At 35.0% G+C, this 23440-nt stretch overlaps 1 protein-coding gene across 5 annotated transcripts in view; it reads right to left on the reverse strand.

Annotated features, from left to right (window-relative positions):
• Nucleotides 1-23229, reverse strand: part of LOC136159995 (protein FRA10AC1) — a 34678-nt gene extending 11449 nt beyond the window's left edge. The window contains exons 1-12 of one of the 5 annotated variants that reach the window (XM_065922941.1): nt 23212-23229; nt 22836-22905; nt 21010-21086; nt 19591-19686; nt 19437-19482; nt 16368-16444; nt 15247-15330; nt 14581-14665; nt 9448-9493; nt 7403-7516; nt 5744-5786; nt 3394-3512 (exon numbers count right to left, since the gene is read on the reverse strand). In XM_065922941.1, coding sequence (XP_065779013.1) covers nt 3394-3512; nt 5744-5786; nt 7403-7516; nt 9448-9493; nt 14581-14665; nt 15247-15330; nt 16368-16444; nt 19437-19482; nt 19591-19686; nt 21010-21086 — 787 coding nt within the window. In that variant the 5' untranslated portion in view covers nt 22836-22905; nt 23212-23229. The other 4 variants (XM_065922940.1, XM_065922938.1, XM_065922939.1 and 1 more) reach the window with 4 other exon arrangements.
• Nucleotides 23230-23440: the final 211 nt, after the last annotated feature.

Genomic DNA, 23440 nt, shown 5'->3' on the forward strand with positions numbered 1-23440 from the left:
CTAAGGCAGAACAAGTACATGATAAAGAGCAGAGCATATCAGACTTTATTGTGCATATGAGTCATCCTGGGAACCTGAAGTCAACTGTCATTCAGGAGATCTGCAAGGGTCTGAGGTTATACATTTCTGACAAGCTCCCAAGAGATGATAATGCAGAGGACCATATTTTGAAAGGCTAAACCATAGAATATCTTTTCAATCATGATTTCCAGGGCTCATTTCTGATGTTCCTTGCAACAAAGAAATTGGCTGACTTCACTGACTCACTCACCTAACATTTACTGAATACTTACTGTGGGGAGCAAGCACTGTGCTTACGAACTGGGGATAAAGAATTAAACAAGTCACACAGTCCTTTCCTTAACAGAAAATAAATTATTCCAAGAGTGGTATGTATTTCTAAAGGAGAGTGCAGGGTGCTATCAGAATGTGCTAACAGGGAACTAGCCTTGCCTGGAAAAGTAGAGTGAAAGGAATCAGACAAGGCCTACTCAAGGGGCTGATCTTGGGGGCAGGATGGAGGTGGAGGAACAAGATCTTGAACTTTCTGCCAAGACAGTTTACCTAAATATCCCTTTGTGTTCATACCTGCCAAAGGAGACTGGTCCTCAAAGTCCAGTTATTGATCTTTTTTATATTTTCTCTATCTGTTGGTTCAGCTATCTAGCCATCCAATTATCTACCCATCTACCTATTTAACATTCTGTATAATGGTAACCTGAGTGATGGGAGTTGTCAGGATCACACAGGGAGAACAGAGAGAAAAAAGGTCTGTAAGAGCCCTGAGCAATTCCAACACCTAAGGGTAAGACTGAGGAGAAACTATAGTCTAAAACAGCTGGGGAGAGATCAAAAAGATAAGAAGAAAAGTCAGGAAAGTAGGTTGCTTTGAGGAATGTCAGCAGTCCAAAGGCAGCTGAGATATTAAGCATTTATTAATTACTATTCAAGTTTGGGACACATTAAGGTGGCCTGGCAGGAAAGTATCACATCAAGATGAACCTAGTTACAGATGATCAATCACAAATATCAATAAAAAGATATTAAAGAGGTTTATATGGTCCTCCTAAAGTCTGATAAAATGTTGTCATTTTCTGCTTCATACCAAAGCTGAAAAAGAAAGAACTATATCCGATACTCTCTATCAAAGATGCTCCAAATAAAGAGTAAATAAGAAAGATGTCTCAATTCCACTTTGCTTGGGTTTTCTGTCTCTGAAATTTTCTTATTCTTTATTATTTATGCTTAACATGTGCTAGTGGGGTGCTGGGGACAGAGCAATGAACGCAGCAGACAGAATTCCTACTCTCTTTGTGCTTTTATATAATTGTCATACGTGTAATGAGGGAAAAGTTCTAGAGTTGTGACAGCATTATAAATGGGAGTCCTAATTTAGATTCGTGGTCAGAGAAGGATCCCTGAGGAAGTGACTTTTAAGCTTAGAATTGAAGCATGAGTTAGGATGGGCCTGGAGGTTTTAGAGAGAGGAAGCAGCATCTATGCAGTCCTTAAATGTACAGAAGTTTGGCATTTTCTAGAAATTGAAAGGCTATGTGGGTAGAGTGTGAAAGTAACATGAAGAGTAGTGAGAAACAAGCCTTGTATGCTGGATCATTTAGACCCTTTGGGCTTTGTCCAGATGGTGGTTACATATTAAGAACAACAGGAGATCACTCTAGATGGAGAATGGATTAAGAGAAGGGAGGTGGAATGACAAGACAGTGGTGGAAACAGTAAGGATAATATAGTAGTAGCTTAGATGAGAACACATGGTTAGTTTGAACGAGAGCAGAGAAAACTTGAGAAATACATAACTTGGGGTAAAACTGATGGGATTTACATAAACATGGAAAGAGGAGTCTGGCAGGCTAGAGTCCGTGGGGTCGCAAATAGTTGGACACAACTGAGCAACTGACACACACAAGGATAATTTCCAGACTTCTGATGTTAGCTTTTAGGTTGACAGACGTATCAGCTACTGAAATACAGAACACTAAAGGAAAAACATCTAAGGAAGATCACATGAATATATAACTTGAGGGATGCAACCTCATCCTTAGTCATGAGTATCCAGCTACCTAATTACCTATTTTGGAGGTACTGAATAAACTTTACATTGTAGGGATTAATTCTTTAATTTGGAATATGCAATGACTAACATGATGTCATATTATGACATAAATATATAACAGTGAATGTTACAAAATCTTCAAATATAATACATTAAATATTTAACTGGCACATGAGGATAAATAAAAAACTTTTAAATCTCAAATGAGATTCTCACATTTATTAATTAAAATTTATTTTCAAGTTTAGAACATGATTTATAGACAAAAAAGACATTCTGTTTCAATACCATTTCTCAATAAACAGTAGAATACCAGTATTTTTCTTCTCATTATCTATCAATTTTACCAAGTCTAAAACTTGGCAATACTGTGTGTTTGAATGTATCATGACATGCTGGAAGGAAAAAAATGTATATAATATAACATGTCTAATGATCATAGCTGGAGCAAGGGAGCCCTCTCCTGTTCAAGTATTATGTTAACACTAGCCAGAATCTAATTCAATCTACCATTACCTACCTAATTTAGTCCAATTCACTCTAAGTTACAGTTAATTTGACTCTATTACAGACTGAAAAAAACAACCCACAGCAACCTTCATTAAAACTATGTACCAAGTACTATGCAAATGGCTTACATACATTATCTGAGCTAAGGTACAATTATCATGACCACTGTCTAAACTAAGGCACAGCTTAAGGACTGCTGAGGAACAAGTAAGCAGTTGACTTGGATTTGAATTTAACAATTACTTACTAACTGTATGTGCACAATACCATGTTACGTTCTGAGGACACATACATATCAATCTCTATCATTTCAAGAAGCCCATTAGCTAGGGAGAAAATCAAACAGACCATGATCATTGAAATCACAATGCTATAATTTTACACTGACTTATAGATTATGTACTGATGTACAGAGTTTAAAGTGCCTTTCACGTTCTTATTTGACTCTCCCCCATAAGCACCAGCAGTACAGAAACCAGGGAGTCACATCATTACTATGTAGGTGTACAGGGAAAGTAAAACTCAAGAAATTCAGTGACTTGCTTAATGTAACATGTCTATAACTAACAAATCCAGAAATCATAGTGCTGTTACAATATTACACCATTTGCAAAAATGAATCAAAACTGACCTTGTTCTTGAAACTTCTATAAGTTACTATAAATTTGTCTCTAAATTCTCCTTTCCTTTCAAATACTATAAAACAGAATTATAAATGCATTTACTAATTAAACTCTTAATTTGAGACATATGGCAGACTATCCTTTATGTTCAGAAATATGAGTAAATATTATATCTTAATTCCCAGTTACCTTTATCCTTTTTCTTAGAGGTCTCTTTTACAGAAGATAATCTGGATTTTTTATGTGTTGACTCTTCAGAATCTTTTTTGGCTTTATCCTTTCTTTTTTTTGACTTGACTTCTTTTCTCCTTTATGTTGAACAATATAAAATTTAAAATAACTTTTTCAACTAAGCTTTACAAAAAATAAAAATCAATCGGCAAAAAAAGTTAAATTAGTTGAAGTATTCATTTAAAATGTAATTTACATAACAAAAAATGCTTAAATGAGTGTAAATATTGCAGGTTAGTATATTACTTTAGCCACTTCTATAAGATTACGACGTCTGAGACAAAAATAAGGTAATTAGCACTTGGAGACAAAATTATTTTTTATAAGTTTTATATAAAACCTTAGTTAATGTAATCATTGTTTTACTCATTTCTTTTAGATTCTATCATTTTGTTGTTGTTCAGTCACCCAGTGGTGTCTGACTCTGTGACCCTATCATTTAGCCATTCTAAAAAATTACAAAAACAAATCTCATTTCCCTCCACATAATTCATTATCTATCTACACTTTGAAAAAACACATAGAACAAAAGAAGCCACTGTACAGCTCTAAACCAGTAAATAGAAAATCATTCTCTTAATAATAAAGGAGAATAAAATAGAGGTATAATGGAATGAGAATGGAAGGGCTTATTGTTAACTCACACGTCTACTTGATACCACTTATCTTTTCACTGCTACAGCTTTACCTTTTTTTGTGGTTGTTCACTAAGTAGTGCCCCACTCTTTTGTGACTTCATGGGCTGTAGCCTGCCAGGCTCCTTGGTCCATGAGATTTCCCAGGCAAGAATACCGGAGTGGGTTGCCATTTCTCACTCCAGAGGATCTTCCAGACCCAGGGATCAACCCTGTGTCTCCTGCACTGGCAGGTGGGTTCTTGACCACTGAACCACCTTGGAAACCCCTTATTTTTTTTAGGCCAGGTTTATAAGGCTGTCAGTACCATAGTTGTCAAGTGATTGATTTTAATTGCAGAGGATAAGGCAGTTGGATGGCATCACCGACTCAAAGGATGTGAGTTTGAGCAAACACTGGGAGATGGTGAATGACAGGGAAGCCTGGCATCTGCAGTCCACGGGGTCACAAAGAATCGGACATGACTGAGAGACTGAACAACAAAGAAAAGAAACATGAAATAGGAAAAGGTGATAAGGCTGAAACTGAGACTGGGAAAAAGGATGAAGAGACAACAGAGAGGATTACTTTCAAGAAAGCTGTTTATCAAAACTTTCAAATTAAGATACTTATACCAAATACTACAATACTGTTTAAGACTAATAACTTTTTGTCTCTTATAAGAATAATTCAATTTTGAAATAAAGTTTGAAACTCAAGGTCAAAAGTACATCTTTGGTATCTTTCAGAATCATTGATGGAGAAGAGAAATCATGTAATCTGAAAAACACTGCTAATTTTAAGAATTAAAAAAATTTTAATTATTTTTAATAGCTAAATACTAGATAAGGGTCATTCACAACACAGCTGATTATAAATATATATACATTTTATAAAGTTGCAGAATCTTATGTTAAGACTTTCAAGCATTATTCAGAACATGAAACCCAACCACCACAATCATGCCAGGTCATACAGATTTTGCTTGAGCATCTTCAATGCCTGGGATTTCATTAGGCTCTGTTTACCATATGCCAGACACTGTGTCAAGCATTTTATATGCATTTTCATTTAATCTCCACAATAAGCTTAGTATCCTCATTTTTAGAGATAATAAATTTGAGTCTTATAAAGGTTAAGTAGTTTGCCCAAGGATATGACTAGTAAGTGGAGCAGCTGAGAGGAATATACAGGGGTGTGATTTCAAAGCCCATGATCTATATATGCTGCACGTTGCAGAGCACTGATCCTCCTCCCCTACTCAATATGGCAGATAGTCTAGCTCATTCAGTAGGAGCCTGACTTTAAAAACTGAAATGATTATAAAGGTATAATCCTTTTTAAGAATGATAAACTCTAAAACACTGTTTAAAGGAGATGTAGGAATCACATTATAAAGACCTGATTTACAATATAGTTTCTAAGAATATTTCAGTATCTGAACACTGATTTCAAAACAAAAGTTCTAGCATCTGCCTGCTACTCTGCATAGGCCTTCACATTTAACACTGCTGAGCTAGAGTTAGGTATGATGAACATTCAGTTCCCTGGTTTATGTGGTCATATGGCAATGCTGGATTGTGTATACACTCAAGTAATGAACATCAACCACTCAAGTTTACTTTAGACAGCTAGTGCAGGGAAAGACTACATCCAAGACTACTAAAATTAACAACCACATTTTAAGATATTACCTGTGATGAAAATTTAATTTAAAGGAACATTCTTGGCATAATCCTAAAAAAAAAGGAAAGAAAAGTAACACCACTGGACTGCTAAATTTTTTATCACTGCACTGCTACTTTACTTTTAATATCATAAACTATCATGTTTCTTTACATTCTTTCATTGTAACCGGAAAAAAATAAACTGAAGAAAACAATCTGATTCTCTTCCACCTCAAAAAATATATATATAAAATAAAAACTGTATTAGGGTGCTTGAGAAATTGAAAATATTCTGCCACTGCTTTAGAAAACTATGCTGTCAATTTATTCTAAAAGCAAACTGTTTCACTCATAGGCAGCATTAATGTGTATCTCAAATCAAAGACATCCAGTAACAGTAGTGTGGGTATAGTCATCTCCTCTGAAGTACTCTAAGAGTTTTCAAATGGAAAAGAGCTTTTGAAAAAGTTCCACAATTGTTGTTTCTTTTTTACTTTAATCTCAATTCATACTAGGTGATTCTTCCTCATAAGCACTTATAGGAGGAACTCGGAAACCAGTCTTCATTGGAGTGTACTAAGTAGCATATGAAATTAAAAGATACTCCTTGGAAGGAAAGTTATGACCAACCTAGACAGCATATATAAAAAGCAGAGACGTTACTTTGCCAACAAAAGTCTGTCTAGTCAAGGCTATGGTTTTTCCAGTAGTCATGTATGGATGTGAAAGCTGGACTATAAAGAAAGCTGAGCACCGTAGAATTGATGCTTTTGAACTGTGGTGTTGGAGAAGACTCTTGAGAGTCCCTTGGACTGCAAGGATATCCAACCAGTCCATCCTAAAGGAAATCAGTCCTGAACATTCATTGGAAGGACTGATGTTGAAGTTGAATTCCAATACTTTGGCCACCTGATGAGGAGAACTGACTCATTTGAAAAGACCCTGATGCTGGGAAAGATTGAAGGTGGGAGGAGAAGGGAACGACAGATGATGAGATGGTTGGATGGCACCACCAACTCAATGGGCATGAGTTTGGGTAAACTCTGGAAGTTGGTGATGGACAGGGAGGGAGGCCTGCCTGGCGTGCTGCAGTCCATGGGGTCACAAAGAGTCGGACACGACTGAGTGACTGAACTGAACTGAAGTAGCATATGGGGAAAACCTTGATCTCTACCTGGAGGGAGCAGAACACTCTTATAGCACATTTATTTAGGAACCAGAGAAAGTTGTTAACATGATGCAGAGAAGACGCTGACACAGAAGACTAGCTCAGGAAAAAAAAAAAGGATGAGCAACAGATTCTAAAATATGCATATTAAGAGAAAATGCTGTATCCTGGGTTATAATCTTAAGCATTTAAGACAGATATTGATATCTGATATCACTCTGACTCCCACTTGGCATCTCAGTCTACACTGATATTCTCAAATTAACAGAGGTCTTCACTTTACAAATTACTGGTTTACATTTGGCATTAGAACTATTTCATCTAAATGTCACAAAAATGCTGAGAAAAAAGTTTCAGGCTCAAAAGTTCTTTGCAACTTTAGCAAGCTCTGAGGAAAAAAGAGTTTCCAAGAAGATACCTTAAGCATTTTAAATTGAATCTTAAATTGCTTATATATTTTCAAACTAAATTACTAAACTTTGAAGAAATCAATCACAACCCATCTAAAGTCAACTCACTTAATTTAACAAGTGCATTTCTTTTTTCACCATGCTCAGTATAACCAAAATTAACTTCCCAACTCTTTAAGCCTTCTTTTTCATCACAACATTTATTTCCACAGCAAAACTGGCCTGCAAATAAAGGAAGGAATATTAGCTATGGTGGTTGGTGACAATATTTATTTACAATCAGGCATAATCTCTGAAATTCACTCAACATACGTAACATAGACAACATAAATTCTTAGTTTATAAAGTCAGCATCAGAAAACTGACCACAATAATTATGGTATGTTCAACAATTAAATCAAGTTGCTAAATGCACTGTTTTAAAAAAAAAAATCACTTCCGAATTCTTACTTGATAAATAGTTTACTATCAAGCTGACTGTTTATATTTAAATACAGAGTCTTAATGATTCCGAGTGAAGGAATCTTACACTTTGGAAAATGGAAGCACTAAAAAAGTGTACTCACTAATACCTTAAAAGAAAAAATGTATTTTCCAAAGTACATGCACTGTACCTGGGTCAACCTTTTTCAATATTATTAAAATTGATACTTTAAGGTATTAACATATGGTACTTTAAGCACCAGCATAAAATGACATTTAAAGCACATTTTAAAGTGCTATAGCATTTTGAGATTAAGTAGAGTAAGTAATCAAACTCGATGTTCTAAACTTTAGAATCACGTGACACTAAAATCAACATTATCATACTCACTGTATATTAAAAGATCTGTAAAAAAGGACTAATACTGATGATCCAAGAGGAAAAAAAAAAAAAAAACTACTCAATAATTATTGACTTTAACAGAAAAAGACAAGATCAAACTTATTTGTACAACCTGAAAAAAAAGCACTTATATCTTAATAAATTGTACCAATAGGAACAAGTCTGAACTTTTCATAAAAAGAGATTAACAAAATGAATTTTTAAAATTATCAGTTCAAAGGCTGATAACTTTTCTAAACTGGCATTGTTTTACTCATTCCAAATGAATACTTCATTAAATCTGTACACGTTGAGCAACTAGTCTATCATTAAAACACAGGATTATAACTTCATGAATCACAGCAAATGGCTTTCTTTACCATTCTCAATTAACTTTTTTCAATTATATGAATTTAGAGAATGTCCATCAATTTTTTTTTAAAAGGCAGCATTACTTACCATCACTTAAAAATTCCACTCAATAAAACTACAAAAATTTAAAATTGTGATAGACACTTCAATTAGGTAAAAGCACAAACTAAAATGTAATGCTAAGAAAAGTTAAAAAATAGCTTTAAAATTATTCTTTTTCCTTCTCCTCTAGAGTACCTTTCAGGATGATTATAATTTATGGAAAATGTATATAAACCACACTGATGGCATAAATGTTTATCATTTAAAAATGAAACTTATTTTCAGTTTAAGAGATTTTAAAGTTACTAGCGTATTTTCTTAATCAATGTTCCTATATAGTTTTCAGAAGCATTAACAGTTAAAATGCAATGCCCAATAAAGACTTAATTTTATAACATGCGACAGTATAGAGATACCACATTTTCAGAAAAATTTCATGAATAGATTACAATGCATAGAAAATGTTACTGATTGTCTACAAAATGTTTGTTCTTTCGTTCTAAGACTAAATATTTAGACTCAAATTCAGTGACTCCTCAAAATAAACTAGCCTAAAAATTCTATAAGGGTCAAAGTAATATTTAATTTCTACTTGCGAAATATAGATTTGACTAGAATACAGTAATACCAAGTCATCACTCCAAAAATTAATAAAGATGTTCATCTATTGACAGTTTCCTTGCTATGAAGCTTTTAACTTTTAAACATTTTCTACTTATCTGCAACTTAATATCCTAAAAGCAAAAATTCTAAAGGTAAAAACCACTAAAGGATTATATTTTGACCTTTGTCAGCAATACATCTTTAATACACCTTCTCTACTTTTACTTTCTATTTTGCAGACAATCACATTAGGAATAACCTTACCTAATGACTTCGATTCAGTAACAAAGTAACTGTATCCTATTAAAAACTGAAATTAAAAGAAAATTACCTTTTCCTGAAATTACTTCTTTTTCTATTCGCCACCTAAATCCAAACTGATGAGGAAAAAAAAAATACATGTATGCCAGAGTAAACTTAAACATTATTTAAACCACATGTAAATCTTAATGTGGAGCCAACTGACAATAGTTTACTTACTAATCTAAAAAGTAAACCTAATTCCCATCACAATAGTTTTTTCTTTCCTTAAAGGATTCCAGGTACTTAAAAATACATCTGAATAATTATCAACCTGTTAAGAAACAATCTTCTTTACTTTTAAACTTCCCATTGAAAGTTATAGGTGCTAGGCACAAGGTATGTAAATGAATAAAAATTAGATACTGTTCTGTAACACTGATAGGAAAAAAAGAATTATAGTACAATAAAGGAACAGTATACTAAAATACAAGAGAGTACAGTCTTTAGAGTCAGATTGTTTGGGTTTCTGTCTTAGTTCTACCACTTGGGATTCCCTTGTAGCTCAGAGGGTAAAGAGTCGGCACACAATGCGGGAGACCTAAGTTTGATCCCTGGGTCAGGAAGATCCCAAGGGGAAGGAAATGGTAGTCCACTCCAGTATTCTTGCCTGGAAAATCCCATGGATGGAGAAGCCTGGCAGGCTACAGTCCATAGGGTCACAAAGAGTTGGACATGACCGAGTGACTTCATTTTCTTTTCTTTCTTTCTTTCTACCATTTGGACTCGATTTGGCTGTTTGGAGAAGCCTGTAGGGCCTGGAGTGTGACCCAGGCCAAAACTGGGGGTGTGCACATAAAAGAGCATGGTTCTGCCATGACTACATGCATGGACTTCCCTGGTGGTCCAGAGGTTAAGAATTCACATTCCAGCAGAGGGGACATGGGCTTGATCCCTAGTCTGGGAAGATTCCACATGCCACAGGGCAACTTAGGCCTGTGCATCACAACTTCTGAGCCTGTGTACCAAAGCCCATGAGCTGTAACTGCTGAGCTCATGCCCAACTCCTGAAGCCCATGTACCCTAGAGCCCATGCTGTGCAACAAGACAGGTCACTGCAATTAAGAAGCCCACGCACTCCAACCAGAAAAGCCACTGGAATGAGAAGCCTGTGCACAACTAGAGAAAGCCTGTGTGTAGCAACAAAAGACTCATCAGAATCAAGATGAAAATGAATAAATTAAAAAACGCCTGCAGTGTAATTTTTAAAAATGATTACATGGAGACTAAACAACATGCTACTAAAAACCAATGGATCAACAACGAAATTAAAGAGGAAATAAAAAAAATATCGAGATTAACAACAATGAAAATATAACCATACAAAATCTATGGGATGCAATAAAGGCAATTCTTAGAGGGAAGTTCACAGTGATATAGACTTTCCTCAAAAAACAAGAAAAATCTCAATTTTTAAAAAATTATTTTCTTCCTAAAGTCAGCAGAAGGAAGGAAATAATAAAGATCAGAGAGGAAATAAAATAGAGATTAAAAAACAGCAGAAAAATCAGGAAAACCAAGACCTGGTTTTTGAAAGGATAAACAATATTGACAAACCTCTGGCCAGGCTCACCAAGAAGAAGACAGAGAACCCAGATAAATAAAATAAGAAATGAAAAAGGAGAAATAATAACTGATACCATAGAAATAAAGAAAAATCAAGTAAGATATAATGAACAACTACATACAAATAAAATGGACTACCTAGAAGAAATGGACAAGTTTCTAGAAATAGACTGCAAAAACTGAATCAAGAAGAAATAGGCCAATCACTACAAGTGAAATATAATCTGTAATTTAAAAAACTCTTTGCAAACGAAAGTCCAGGACTGGATGGCTTCTTTGGGGAATTTCACCAAACATATAGAGAAGAACTTACACCAATCCTTATCCTTCTCAAACTCTTCCAAAAGACTGAAGAGGCGGGAATGCTCCCAAAGCCATCCTATGAAGCCACCGTCACCCTGACACCAAAACCAGACAAAGACACTAACAAAAAAGAAAAATTACAGGACAGTATCTTTTATGAACATATATATATATATATATATATATATATATATATATATATATATATGCACAAAATTCCTCAACAAAGTATTAGCAAACTGAATCCAACTACACATAAAAAGGATCACGCACCATAATCAAGTTAGATTCATTTCAGGGTCACAAGGACAGTTCAACCTATGTGAATTGATCAAGCTGATACATCAACAAAAAAGACAAAAACCACATGATCATCTCAACAGATGCAAAAAAAGTATCTGATACAGTTTAACATCAATTCATGATAAAAACTCACCAAAGTGGGTATAGTGGGAAGATACATCAACATAATAAAAGTCATTTGTGACAAACCCACAGCCAATATAATACTAAATGGCGAAAAGCTGAAAGCTTTCTTGCTAAAGCTGGAACACAACAAGGATGTACACACTCATCACTTCTACTGAACACAGAACTGGAACTCCTAGTCACAGCAATCAGACAAGGAAAAGAAATAAAACGTATCCAAATCAGAAGGGAAGAGGTAAAATTGTCATTCTGTGCAGATAACATGATACTCTATACAGAAAACCCTAGACTATACAAAAACTATTAAAACTGATAAATGAATTCAACAAGGCAGCAGGATACAAGATTAACATACATAACTCTGCTGTATTTCTTCATACGAATAATGAAATAACAGAAACAAAAAGTAAAAAACAATTTCACTTAAAAAGATGAGGGTGGGATGTTTCGAAAGAACAGCATGTATGTTATCTATGGTGAAACAGACCACCAGCCCAGGTGGGATGCATGAGTCAAGTGCTCGGGCCTGGTGGGCTGGGAAGACCCAGAGGAATTGGGTGGAGAGGGAGGTGGGATGGGGGACCGGGATGGGGAATACGTGTAACTCTATGGCTGATTCATATCAATGTATGACAAAACCCACTGAAAAATAAAAAATTAAAAAAAAAAAAAAATCACATCCAAAAACAAACTATGAATAAACAATCAAGAAAGTGAACAGATTTATATGCTGAGAACTATACATTAACAAAAAAAAATAGAAGATGATTCAATATAAATGGAAAAATATCCCCCACTTTTGGATTGGAAGAATTAATATAGATAAAATGGCCATACTACCCAAAGCAACATACAGATTAATGCAATGCCTATCAAATTACCCACATTTTTCACAGAACTACAACAAATAATCCTAAAACTTATATGGAATCACAAAAGACTCAGAATTGCCAAAGTAATCCTGAGAAAACAAACCTACACACCTGTGGTCAATTAATCTTTGACAAAGGAGGCAAGAATAAACAATGGAGAAAAGACAGTCTCTTTAGCAAAAAGTATTGGAAAAACTGGATAGCTGCATGTAAATCAATGAGGGTAGAACAGTCCTTCATACCACCCACAAAAACCAAATTCAAAATGGCTTAAAGACTTAAATACAGATGATATACCAAAAAAATTCCTAGAAGAGAGCATAGGCAAAACATTCTTTGAAATAAATTGTAACAAATTTTTCTTAGGTTAGTCTTACAAGGAAAAAGAAAAACAAAAATAAACAAATGAGACCTAATTAAACTTAAAAATTTTACAAAGTAAAGGAATCCATAATCAAAATGAAAAGAAAATCTATGGAATGGGAGAAAATATTTGCAACGATGAGCCCAACAAGAGCTTAATTTCCAAAACATACAAACAGCTCATATAGCTCAGTAACAAAAACTAAAAAACCCAATCAAAAAATTGGCAGAAGACCTAAAGAGACACTTCTCCAAAGATATACAGATGGCCAGCAGGCACATGAATCAACATCACTAATTATCAGAGAAATGCAAATCAAAACTACAATTAGGTATCACTTCACATCAGTCAGGAAGGCTATCATCAAAAAATATACAAATTATAAATGCTGGAGAGGCTGTGGAGAAAGGGAAACTCTCCTACACTGTCGGCGGGAATGCCAATTGGAAAAAATATGGAAAAAATACAGAAGTTCCGTAAAAATCTAAAAATTGAGCTACTACATGATCCAGCAATCTCACTCTTGGGCATTATCCAGAAAAAACAAAAACTCTAATTCAAAAAAATACATGCACCCCAATGTTCATAGCAGCACTATTTATAACAGCTAAGACACAGAAGCAACCTAAGTGTCAACAACTGAATGGATAAAAAAAGATGTGGTGTGTACACATACACATACACACACAGAATGGAATACTAGTCAGCCATTAAAAGAATGAAGGAATGTCATTTGTAGCAACAGAGATGGATATTATCCAACTAATAACCTAGATATTATCATACTAAGTAAAATAGACAAATATATCATTTTCATGTGAAATCTAAAAAATAGTACACATGAATTTATTTACAATACAGAAACAGACTCATATAGAAGAACAAATTTATGGTTAACAAAAGGGAATGTGGGGAAGGGATAGATTAGTGGCATAAAATTATAGATACACACCATCATATATAAAATAAAGATTTATTGTATAGCACAGGGAACTATATTCAGTATATTATAATAACCTATCACACAAAAGAATTAAAATATATATATATAACCAAGTCAATTTGCTATATATCAGAAATACAGTATTGTACATCAAATGTACTTCAATTTTAAAAAAACTACTTTAATATTAACTAAAATAAAATATAAAGCAGGAAGGGCAATTTGTCATTACTGACAATGATGAGAGCTAGTTTTACTAAATAGACAAAGACATGTTAATATAAAAGAATATGTGTTTCTGCTGCTTTATAAATGGTGATCAGTTTGAAAAATAAAGCCTACCAATTTCAAACATCATTTGTGAAACAAGACAATACTCTGCACTGTCAAATCATTCATTATAATCACTAAGGGCTCTGGATTAGAGGCAGGATAAAACAAGATCCAGTAGCCACTTGTGTTTAATTTTAGACTTTTCATGTTTCAGCTCACACAGAGGCACCCTTGACTTAGAGGCCCTTTGTAAATTCCATAGGTATACAGGTTAAACGGTCCAACTGATATTTCACAGACGCAGAACCACCTAGACTTGAATTAGCATCTTAAAATAATAATATGGGGCATAACAGTATATTAAAAAATAATACTGTATATGAACAAAAACCTATAAATACGTGGAAGGCATACCTTATTTTCTTTGTATCTGCTGAGATCTGCTATGCAGTATTCCTTGAATAATTTATCATAGTATTTCTTTGCAAGTCTCTTCTCCCTAGATTCATTAAAAAAATATAAATCTTATATATTTAGAAATTCAACCACTGTTCACTACTTGGAAGCAATGTCAAAAAAGGCATATGATAAAAACATTAATGTCTTAAAAGAGGTCTATTATTTACAAGTGCACAGACTATCTGAATATTAGCTATTAGTCGTGGGTCACTAGGGAGGGCAACTGGAAGGCTGATAGTCAAAGATGAGAAGGAGACTTCATCTTTATTTTTTATCCTCTGTAATGTTTGAATTTTTAAAACCATTTTTAGGTTTTACAGTTTCCCAAAATATTTTTAAAATTTTAAAAGAAGCATATTACAACAAATAATATTGTAAAAGTGTTATAAATTATTTTTTAAAGACAAAGTCAAGCAATGAGAAGCTAAAATTGTTAACAATTACCCAAAGAATCAAACCAAATTCAATAACTGGAGTCATGGTTCTATGACCTCGATTCAAAACTGTTCCATTCAGGGGCCAAATGTTTTGCACAGGTGGACAAAGTAAGAAAACACTCAGGGAGCAGGAGAGACAGGACTATAGCATTTGATGTATTATGTCTCACATGGCTACAATTACCAATTCATGTCCATTTCATCCTCCTCATTCCATAGGAATCTATGATTTTCTCGTATAACATCCATGTCTGTCTTGTCATTTTCCCTGAAAAACCAATTTCAATGTGAACACAAAATTAGTCAAATTTAAGTTAAACAGTGTGTAAAGCTTTGAGCACCTGAGTAAAAATAAGATACATAAAGATAGTTTTATATGAAGCATATATATGTATATATTTACTAAAAGTATTTCAGTATTTTCAAAAGGCAGTTATAACAAATGTGCTGCTACACTAACAACTTGAATGGATAAGGAACCCATCCATTTCGAGTGCTGGTTCAATTATACAAAGGGTGGTAAATTACCAAAGCTAGAATGAAAAATCTGAATAAATACTAAATGGACAAGGAAAATGAATGAAAATTTAAGTTTCAAAATCTGAAATCAGTCAGCAACATCATCCTATTGGGATCTAATGTTTAAAATACATGAAGAACTTTTGCACACCTCATTTAACTACAGCTTCTTAGAAAGACTGAGTAAAGAAGGAAGAGATCTGAAGATGATTTTTTAAGATGACAGCAGTTTAGGGGTAGAAAAAGGGATTGCTGCAGAACATAGCCTAAATTGAGAGAAAAGTTTGGGATAGATGAGCTGGTATGGAGTTTTTTAGGGCTTAACTCAGAAAATCATTAAACCAAGAGAGTAAAATCCACACAAAACTAAGTGGCTCTGATAGAAGAGCCTCAGATATAAGAAGGAATTTCATGTGTAGGAAATATAAGAGTGAGGTCTCTTGTTTGCCTTACCTTTTAAAAAGCAATCCAAACCTGAGGTTTAAAAAGTTCATTATTTCAAAAACCCTTGTGGAAAACAAAAACCACTGAAAATCAGGCACATGAGTATTCCTCACATATGCTGTTATTGCCCGATCAGATCTGGCTCAACAGGCCAGATCTGGCCCAAGGCCTGTTGCCAGAGAAATTAGTTCTCAAGGAGCTGGTTGGCTAGAAGCTACGTACGGCCTCTCCACTGATGATATAACAACAAAACCAGAATGGAAAGCAGGAGAAAATGAGAAGACACAGTAGCTGAGTCTTCATACCCATCTCCCATTGTAAAATACACTTCATGACACTTACCCCAATCGTCTGAAGTCTTCTTTTTTGCCACCATAATATAAAATATAGTCATTTACAAATTTTGTATGCCTTTGATACTGAAATGCAAAAAATTAAGGATTTTATTTGCTCAAGAGTAGTTGTGTGTCAATGACATATTAGTGAGTAGGGGGGAAAAGCATAATGAGCCCACTTAGTTTTTTTAAAATATGCATACTATAGATGGTTATAAATAAAAAAAATCTAAAAGGGTAAATATTAAATTGCTAAGAGTGAACACTAGAGTAGAGGGACTTTCACTTTCTCTTGAATACTCTTTATATTACTTTGAACGTTTTCAGGCAATAACTCTAGGGAGAAGGACAGTTTCCTATTCTATTGCTGAACTGCATACAGCCTCACACCACCATTCATTTTAATCATCATGATATGAAAAATAAATAATAGTTTCTAAAGTTAAAGGCAAGGAATAGAATTTAACTTCCATTATTATTAAATATAATTTAGCTATTTTGGTAACAATAAAGACTCCAAAATAGAAGATATAACTTTTATAATATTAAGTCCTGAGGCTTTCAAAAAGAATATAGAAATTAGATGCTATTTTTTATGCTCTCTTTTAATATCCAATAAGCTACAGTCATGTTTGTTTTCAATGCAATATAATAAGATATACGAGCATTTCACTTGTTTTAAAAAGCTCAATGGTATTCTCTCTAGAGCTGAACACAAACACAACAGAACTGACAAAATATTGTCTGTGACTACATCCTATTATGTTTGCTTTCCTAGTAGCTCAGAAGTAAAGAATCCACCTGTATTGCAGGAGACGTGGGTTCCATCCCTGGATCAGGAAGATCCCCTGGAGAAGGAAATGGCAACTCATTCCAGTATTCTTGTCTGGGAAATTCCAGGGACAGAGGGCCCTGGCAGGCTACAGTCCATGGGGTCACAAAAGAATAAGGTGAGTGAGTGACTGAGTGACTAACATTTTCACTTTCACACCCAATTATACTAAAGATAAACAGTGATTTAACTGATCACAATGTGTTCTAATAGAATAGCGAATCAAAACATAATTCCAAAATGGGCAACAAAGCAATTAACATTTCAGAAAAAAAAAAAAAAGAAAAACCAGATACCCAGAGATCTGGGTTCTAGTTCTCAGTTTAATCACTAACTGGTCATGTGACACTGGCAAGTTACTAAATCATTCAGGACTCGGGTCAGCAAACTTTTTCTGTAAATAGTAAAATATGCAGGCCATATGGTCTCTGTCAAAACCACTCTGCCATTTTAGCATGAAAGTAAGCACAGATAATATCTAAATGAATGAACATAGCTGTGTTCCAAAAAAATTTTTATTTACAAGAACAAGTGGTAGGCAGGACTTTGCTTCCAGGAAGATGGAGCCATGATGTATAATTAACCCTTAAACAGGACAGATAGAGGTATCTACCTCTGCTAGGTCCGAAATCTGCATATAACGTACAGCCAGCCTTCTGCATTTATAGATTCAACTAAGTGCAGATCGTTAGTATCACAGTAAAATAAATACCCTTACTTACACAAGTAACATAGTAAAACAAAAATCCTTATATAAGTGGACCCACACACTTCAAACCTTGTGTTGTTCAAGGGTCAATTGCACTTCCTCCTATTCCTCTGAGAACTAAATACCTTGGAAATTATATATAAAACAAACATAAGAAGACTCTGAAAGGTAAAGAGAAGGCAGACCTTTAGGATTCATGGTATGACATAGTAGTGAGTTCCCCAGGTTTTCTTTTGGCTTAGTAAATCCTAGACCTGGAGGCAAAGAAGCTGGCAACATGGAAAGAGCAAAAAAAAAAAAAAAAAAAAATTTCCAACAAAAGGCTGTTCCCTCTAACAAAATAACCAGGAGAGGGCAGCCTAACAAGATAATTTGTAGGCAGTAACTACTCTACTCTAGCAAACATTTCAGAAAATGTATAACCCCGACCTCCACCTACTCCAAAAAAGGGGATCTGGACTTTCACACTATCAGACAGTAACTAGATGCCCCAACACCTCCAACTGAATGGTGTGCAATAGAAGGCACAGCAGATGTTGAAAGTTAAAGGAACAAGGGGCAGATGGCATCCATGGGAAAGCTAACTTACTGGGTTAGGAGATAAGTGGAATAAATAAATTGGTGACAAGAACTTCTATAACTTAAACGATCAGGAAAAATAAAGTGAAACTGGTATCTACAGAATAGCAAGTATATCTAATTGCCACCTTCTTATCTCTATGCTGACCATAGTTATAAATACCCCAAAATATTTTCATTCTCTAATATTTCCAAAGGTAATATGGATGTCTAGTGGTAGAAGCTAGTGTAACTAAGCCCACAGCCTTACCAAAAAGTTAGGCTAAGACATGGCTATAACAGGGAAACAAGGTATAGCTTAAAGACAACCCTAAGTTATGACTGAAACTTGAAGCCACAACAGGCCTGATAGTTCACAAACAGATCTATTATTAAATACCAGTTTTATAAGAACTTAAAGAGCTAAGAACCAGGTCAGAAAAGAGTAACAGTTAAGATGAGGCTAAAGATAATAGTAAAAAAAGAGAAACGTCGATAGCTTGGCAAAAACAGGTTGGAAAAAATATATGCAAATTCATGGACTTTGTAAACCTATTTATAGGAAATTAGTAATATATTTGATTATTTTTTGTTTCTAAATCTTTCTTACATATTAGTAAAAAGAGAACTGTACTCAAAAGTATAAAAGGCAAAATTCCACATGAATAAACTTATAAAATTTACACCTAACTTCACAAGATTTTATGAAATAAGTGAAGTATTAGTTGTTCAGTCATGTCCAACTCTTTGCAACCCTGTGGGCTGTAGACCGCAAGGCTTCTCTGTCCAAGAGATTCTCCAGGCAAGAATACTGGAGTGGGCAGCCTTTTCCTTCTCCAGTGGATCTTCCTGACCCAGCGATCGAACCCAGGTCTCTCCTACATTGTAGGCAGATTCTTTACCATCTGAGACACCTGGAAGGCAGCAGACTTTAAAAACTGTATTAGTCATAAAATCTAGGAATATAAAAAGGATACAGCATCCATAGCTATGAGATGAAACCTTCTATTTCTTGCTTCTTCCCTGTTAAGAAAAATTTTAAACAAATTCAAATGTCTGTATTGAATTAATATAATCAAACAACCAACATCTTAAAGGAAAAAAAAAGTAATTTAATTTGAAGTATCATACCTATCCAGCAATTCTGCTGCAACTTGTTTATGAACCACCTTTCCATGTTTCTCTTTCTGAAATGGCTTTTTGAGTAGTAAATCATCTTCAACTGTCCTGATTTGTTAAGAAGAAATATTATTAGAAAAGTTCATTCTTTGCAAAGGGTGTTTCCTGTTGCTTTATTATTTTCCTAATTGGAACATGTTTTAAACAATTCAACTCTTATTAAAGATTCATTGATCTTTAATGAGACATTTTATGTCTTCTTCAACAGTTTAATTAATATCTTAACTTAAATATTTAATACCTATAAGATGGAGAAGATGAGACTAACAAATGCATGTGCTCTGGTGCCATACCATCTAGGGTCCTTGGTTCAAATTTTGGCTCTGTCATTTACTATTTTAAATTACTTAAATCTCTGTGTGCCACAATTTCTTTGTTTGCAAAGTAGAGATAATAAAGCTTTCAATAATTGATAACATGAAAAAAGAAGGGCTAACTATAGATGATATACATTATAGGTATTCAGCCCTAGTTAGATAAACAGGTATAATCCTAGAATACACAAGACTATCCAATTAATTTGCTCAAATTCTATTCTAACAAAACAATATGTCACAATGAAAAATATTGAAAATGCAAAGCATTTTCATTACATAAATATATAATTTACCACGGAATTATTTCTATTCTTTTGGTTATCCATGAAGACTGAGTACCCAACAAAAGTGTCCAGTCCCAATTAGTTGCTTAATATATTGCTTGAGTGTGAAATAATAAACCAATTTTTGTTAAGTTTGGTTAACATGAATCAGTCAACAACTCCTAAGTTAACAAATAAAATTACTATCCATTAAGCACTGAAAGCTGAACACAATACCCCTAAAACAGCTACTCCACCAAGACATAGCCACCTTTAAAGGCTCAGGCTTTATCCACTATCAGTTTTTATCCCTTTCATTCAATAAAAACGTCAATGCACTCCTTCTTCTGGCCACTTAGTCTGCTCATTCACAGAATTTTAAGAATCACACTGCATCACAATCTCATCCTCCACACTAAACTCATTTTGAAGTCAAGTACTAAAAAAGGGACCACCAACCAAGTGCCTTCTTAGCTACGACAGTCACAAGTAGAGGCCTTGACAGTTGAATGAAAAATACATGCAATAGAGAAATTTTAAAGCTTTAATTGATTTCCTTTGTTTCCCTTTCCACAAATCCCTTCACAACATAAATATTATTTTATCTTTCACACAACTGTTCCCAAATTTTGGAGTCAATTCATTATAGTTTAATGAACAAAAATTCATTCAGTAGACAGCACTGTTGTCTTCACATGTAAACATAATCCAAAAACTTTAAATATTATTTATTTATATCCCATCTCAATCTAGAAAGGACGAGCAATATAGATCAATAAAAAATTACTTACCTTTTTTTCCTTTTGTTAGATTCTCCACAGTGTTCATCATCACTAAAATCAGAGTCATAGCCTCCGTGACCATGCATCTATAAAGAAGTACAGTCAGTTACTTAGAACTTAAGTTATCCATAGTTTTGGAAACAGAGAAGTTTAAATATGTTATCCTTAAAAGCCGCAACAGTTTTAAAGGATTGTGGTAGGTATATCAAGGGCTATCTAGCCATCTAAAACTCTCATTCACTTTGAAATAACAGCTTACCTTCAGAAAATGAATCAATATTTTTTCACCTTAATACTAACAAGGGAAGCTACTCTTTTACCTTTCCATTTAAAACCAGGACTAGAAGCTGCCAAGTCACTACATAAAAGGTTCAGCAATGCGTTACTCCTATTTGATTCAGAGTAACAGTTGCTGTGCACTTATCATCAACTTTGTTCCAGACATTATACTAGTTTCTTTACAAACACTGCTACTAATTCTGCAAGTTAGGAACTATACCCTCCATTTTACAGATGAAGAAATCAAGGACAAAGTTAAGCAAATCAATTATACAGAGGAAATATATGGCATGGCTAAGGTAATCTACTTGATTCTTAAGCCTATGATCTTAACTATTACAAACTGCCTGTCTGGAATATTCTAACATTTTGATTACTACATTCCATTAGACTTACTGGATTTGTGAACAGTACATGAGCAATTGATAAAAAAATTCCCCAACTTCTTTCATGAATTCCTTTTTCTTTTAAACCTAGTTTCTTAAAGGTAAACCACCTTGTCCTTTGCTCTAGACAACTTTCTCTTGTTTCTATTCATTTTTAAATAAAAATTCTTAGGAATACTAAAAGATCTCAATTGTCACTCAGATATGTTAGAATCAGCTCCTGGTCTCAGCATTACACTGAATTTGGAACGTAAATTAACAGGGGAGGAACGGATTATTTGACTATTTGTCATAAATACCAATTCATACAGATATGAGGAACCAGTCCAGATAAAATATGTCATGTCAAATTTTAAAAATTCTAAAATTCACTACAGCAAGTACAGTAGAAAAAGGAAAGAACTTCCTAAACTTCGTTGCACTAGATCCAAGACAAAAAGTATGTTTCTAGTTATAGCTTCCTTAAATAAATTACTGCATCTCTTTGGGCTTCATCTGCTAAATACGGTGGCTGCATCAAACAATCTTTAAATCCTTTGAGTGTGATCTTTATTATTCCATTTTCAAAATTACGTGTATGGGTGTATATTTCTCTTCCCTGTCCCACAGAACTCTAGAGAGGAAGGCCCTAGCCAAGGTTGAGATGGTTTAGGGCAGTTTCCATTTTACTCTTGCTTACATAAAAGACACATCTAGATCTCACACACCTTTTATCATGTAAACTACTTGCTTCAACTGTTTTATCACATAGACTCAAACCATACCAGCCTCTCACTCCTTATGTCCTCACTTTCTTCACAGGGGTAGAAATTTCGTCGGGAGCTTAGAGGTTAAGTTCTAGGGTCAGCCTGCCAGAACGCAAATCCTGTCTTTGCACTTTTCATATCTTTCTTTGGGCATGCTCCTTAACCTCTGGGAACCTGTTTCCACCTCTATAAAGTGAGGCTAGTAAAAGTACCAGTCTCACAGGGCTAGTCAATAAGTGAGCTATCATATAAAACGAGTTTTAGAACAGTGTCAGGTACAGTAAAACCCTATTAATGTTAATTACTATTACCATCATCACCTTGTTCCCCCATACCCTCCTACCCTTGCACCCCGTCTCGTCTTTTATTCTCATCCATCGCACACCCATCTGAATTCATTGACTGCATTAAAAAGCTCACTCACTTTAGGCTACGAGTCAACTGACAAGGACCCAGAGAAATTCGAGAAGGGAGACGTGGGGTGTCTCCAAAATCTGCCATTAAAGAAAAAAACAACAACAAAAACAACAATCAACTAGTAGCATATGAGGCACAAGTTTCGAAGTCCTTCTTCCCGATCCCAAACACACTCAAGGCCCGCCTCACACACCCCTTCCCCTCCTCCCTGCTCTGCCAAGTGCGCTCGCTGAGTCGTCGTTCCCTCTTTTGCCCACGTCTGCAGCGACAACCCACGGCCTGAGCGAGCCGCTGCAGCACCAGCCGCGTCGCCCCTGCCGTGAAGCCTCTCCACAACAGCCACCAAGGTTAGCACCGCCGCCGCCGCCGCTCCCCGCCTCTACCTACGGGTCCCGACTGGTCGCTGCTTCCGGTTCGGCGCGGCTGCGTGTTTCACTTAAATGACACCGTACCCGGGCGCCCAGACCTTGTGCTACAGTTAGGACAGCCCCGGGAAACAAAGGCACCGGAAGAACAGGGCCGGGAGGGAAGGCAGAGGCTTCCGGCTTCCCCGAAGTCGCAGAATTCGTTTTTTTCCTCCTGGGCCTCCTTTCCTTTCCCTCTCGGGAGCCC

The sequence above is a fragment of the Muntiacus reevesi genome, chromosome 2 (assembly GCF_963930625.1).
Source record: "Muntiacus reevesi chromosome 2, mMunRee1.1, whole genome shotgun sequence".
Lineage (NCBI taxonomy): Eukaryota > Metazoa > Chordata > Mammalia > Artiodactyla > Cervidae > Muntiacus > Muntiacus reevesi.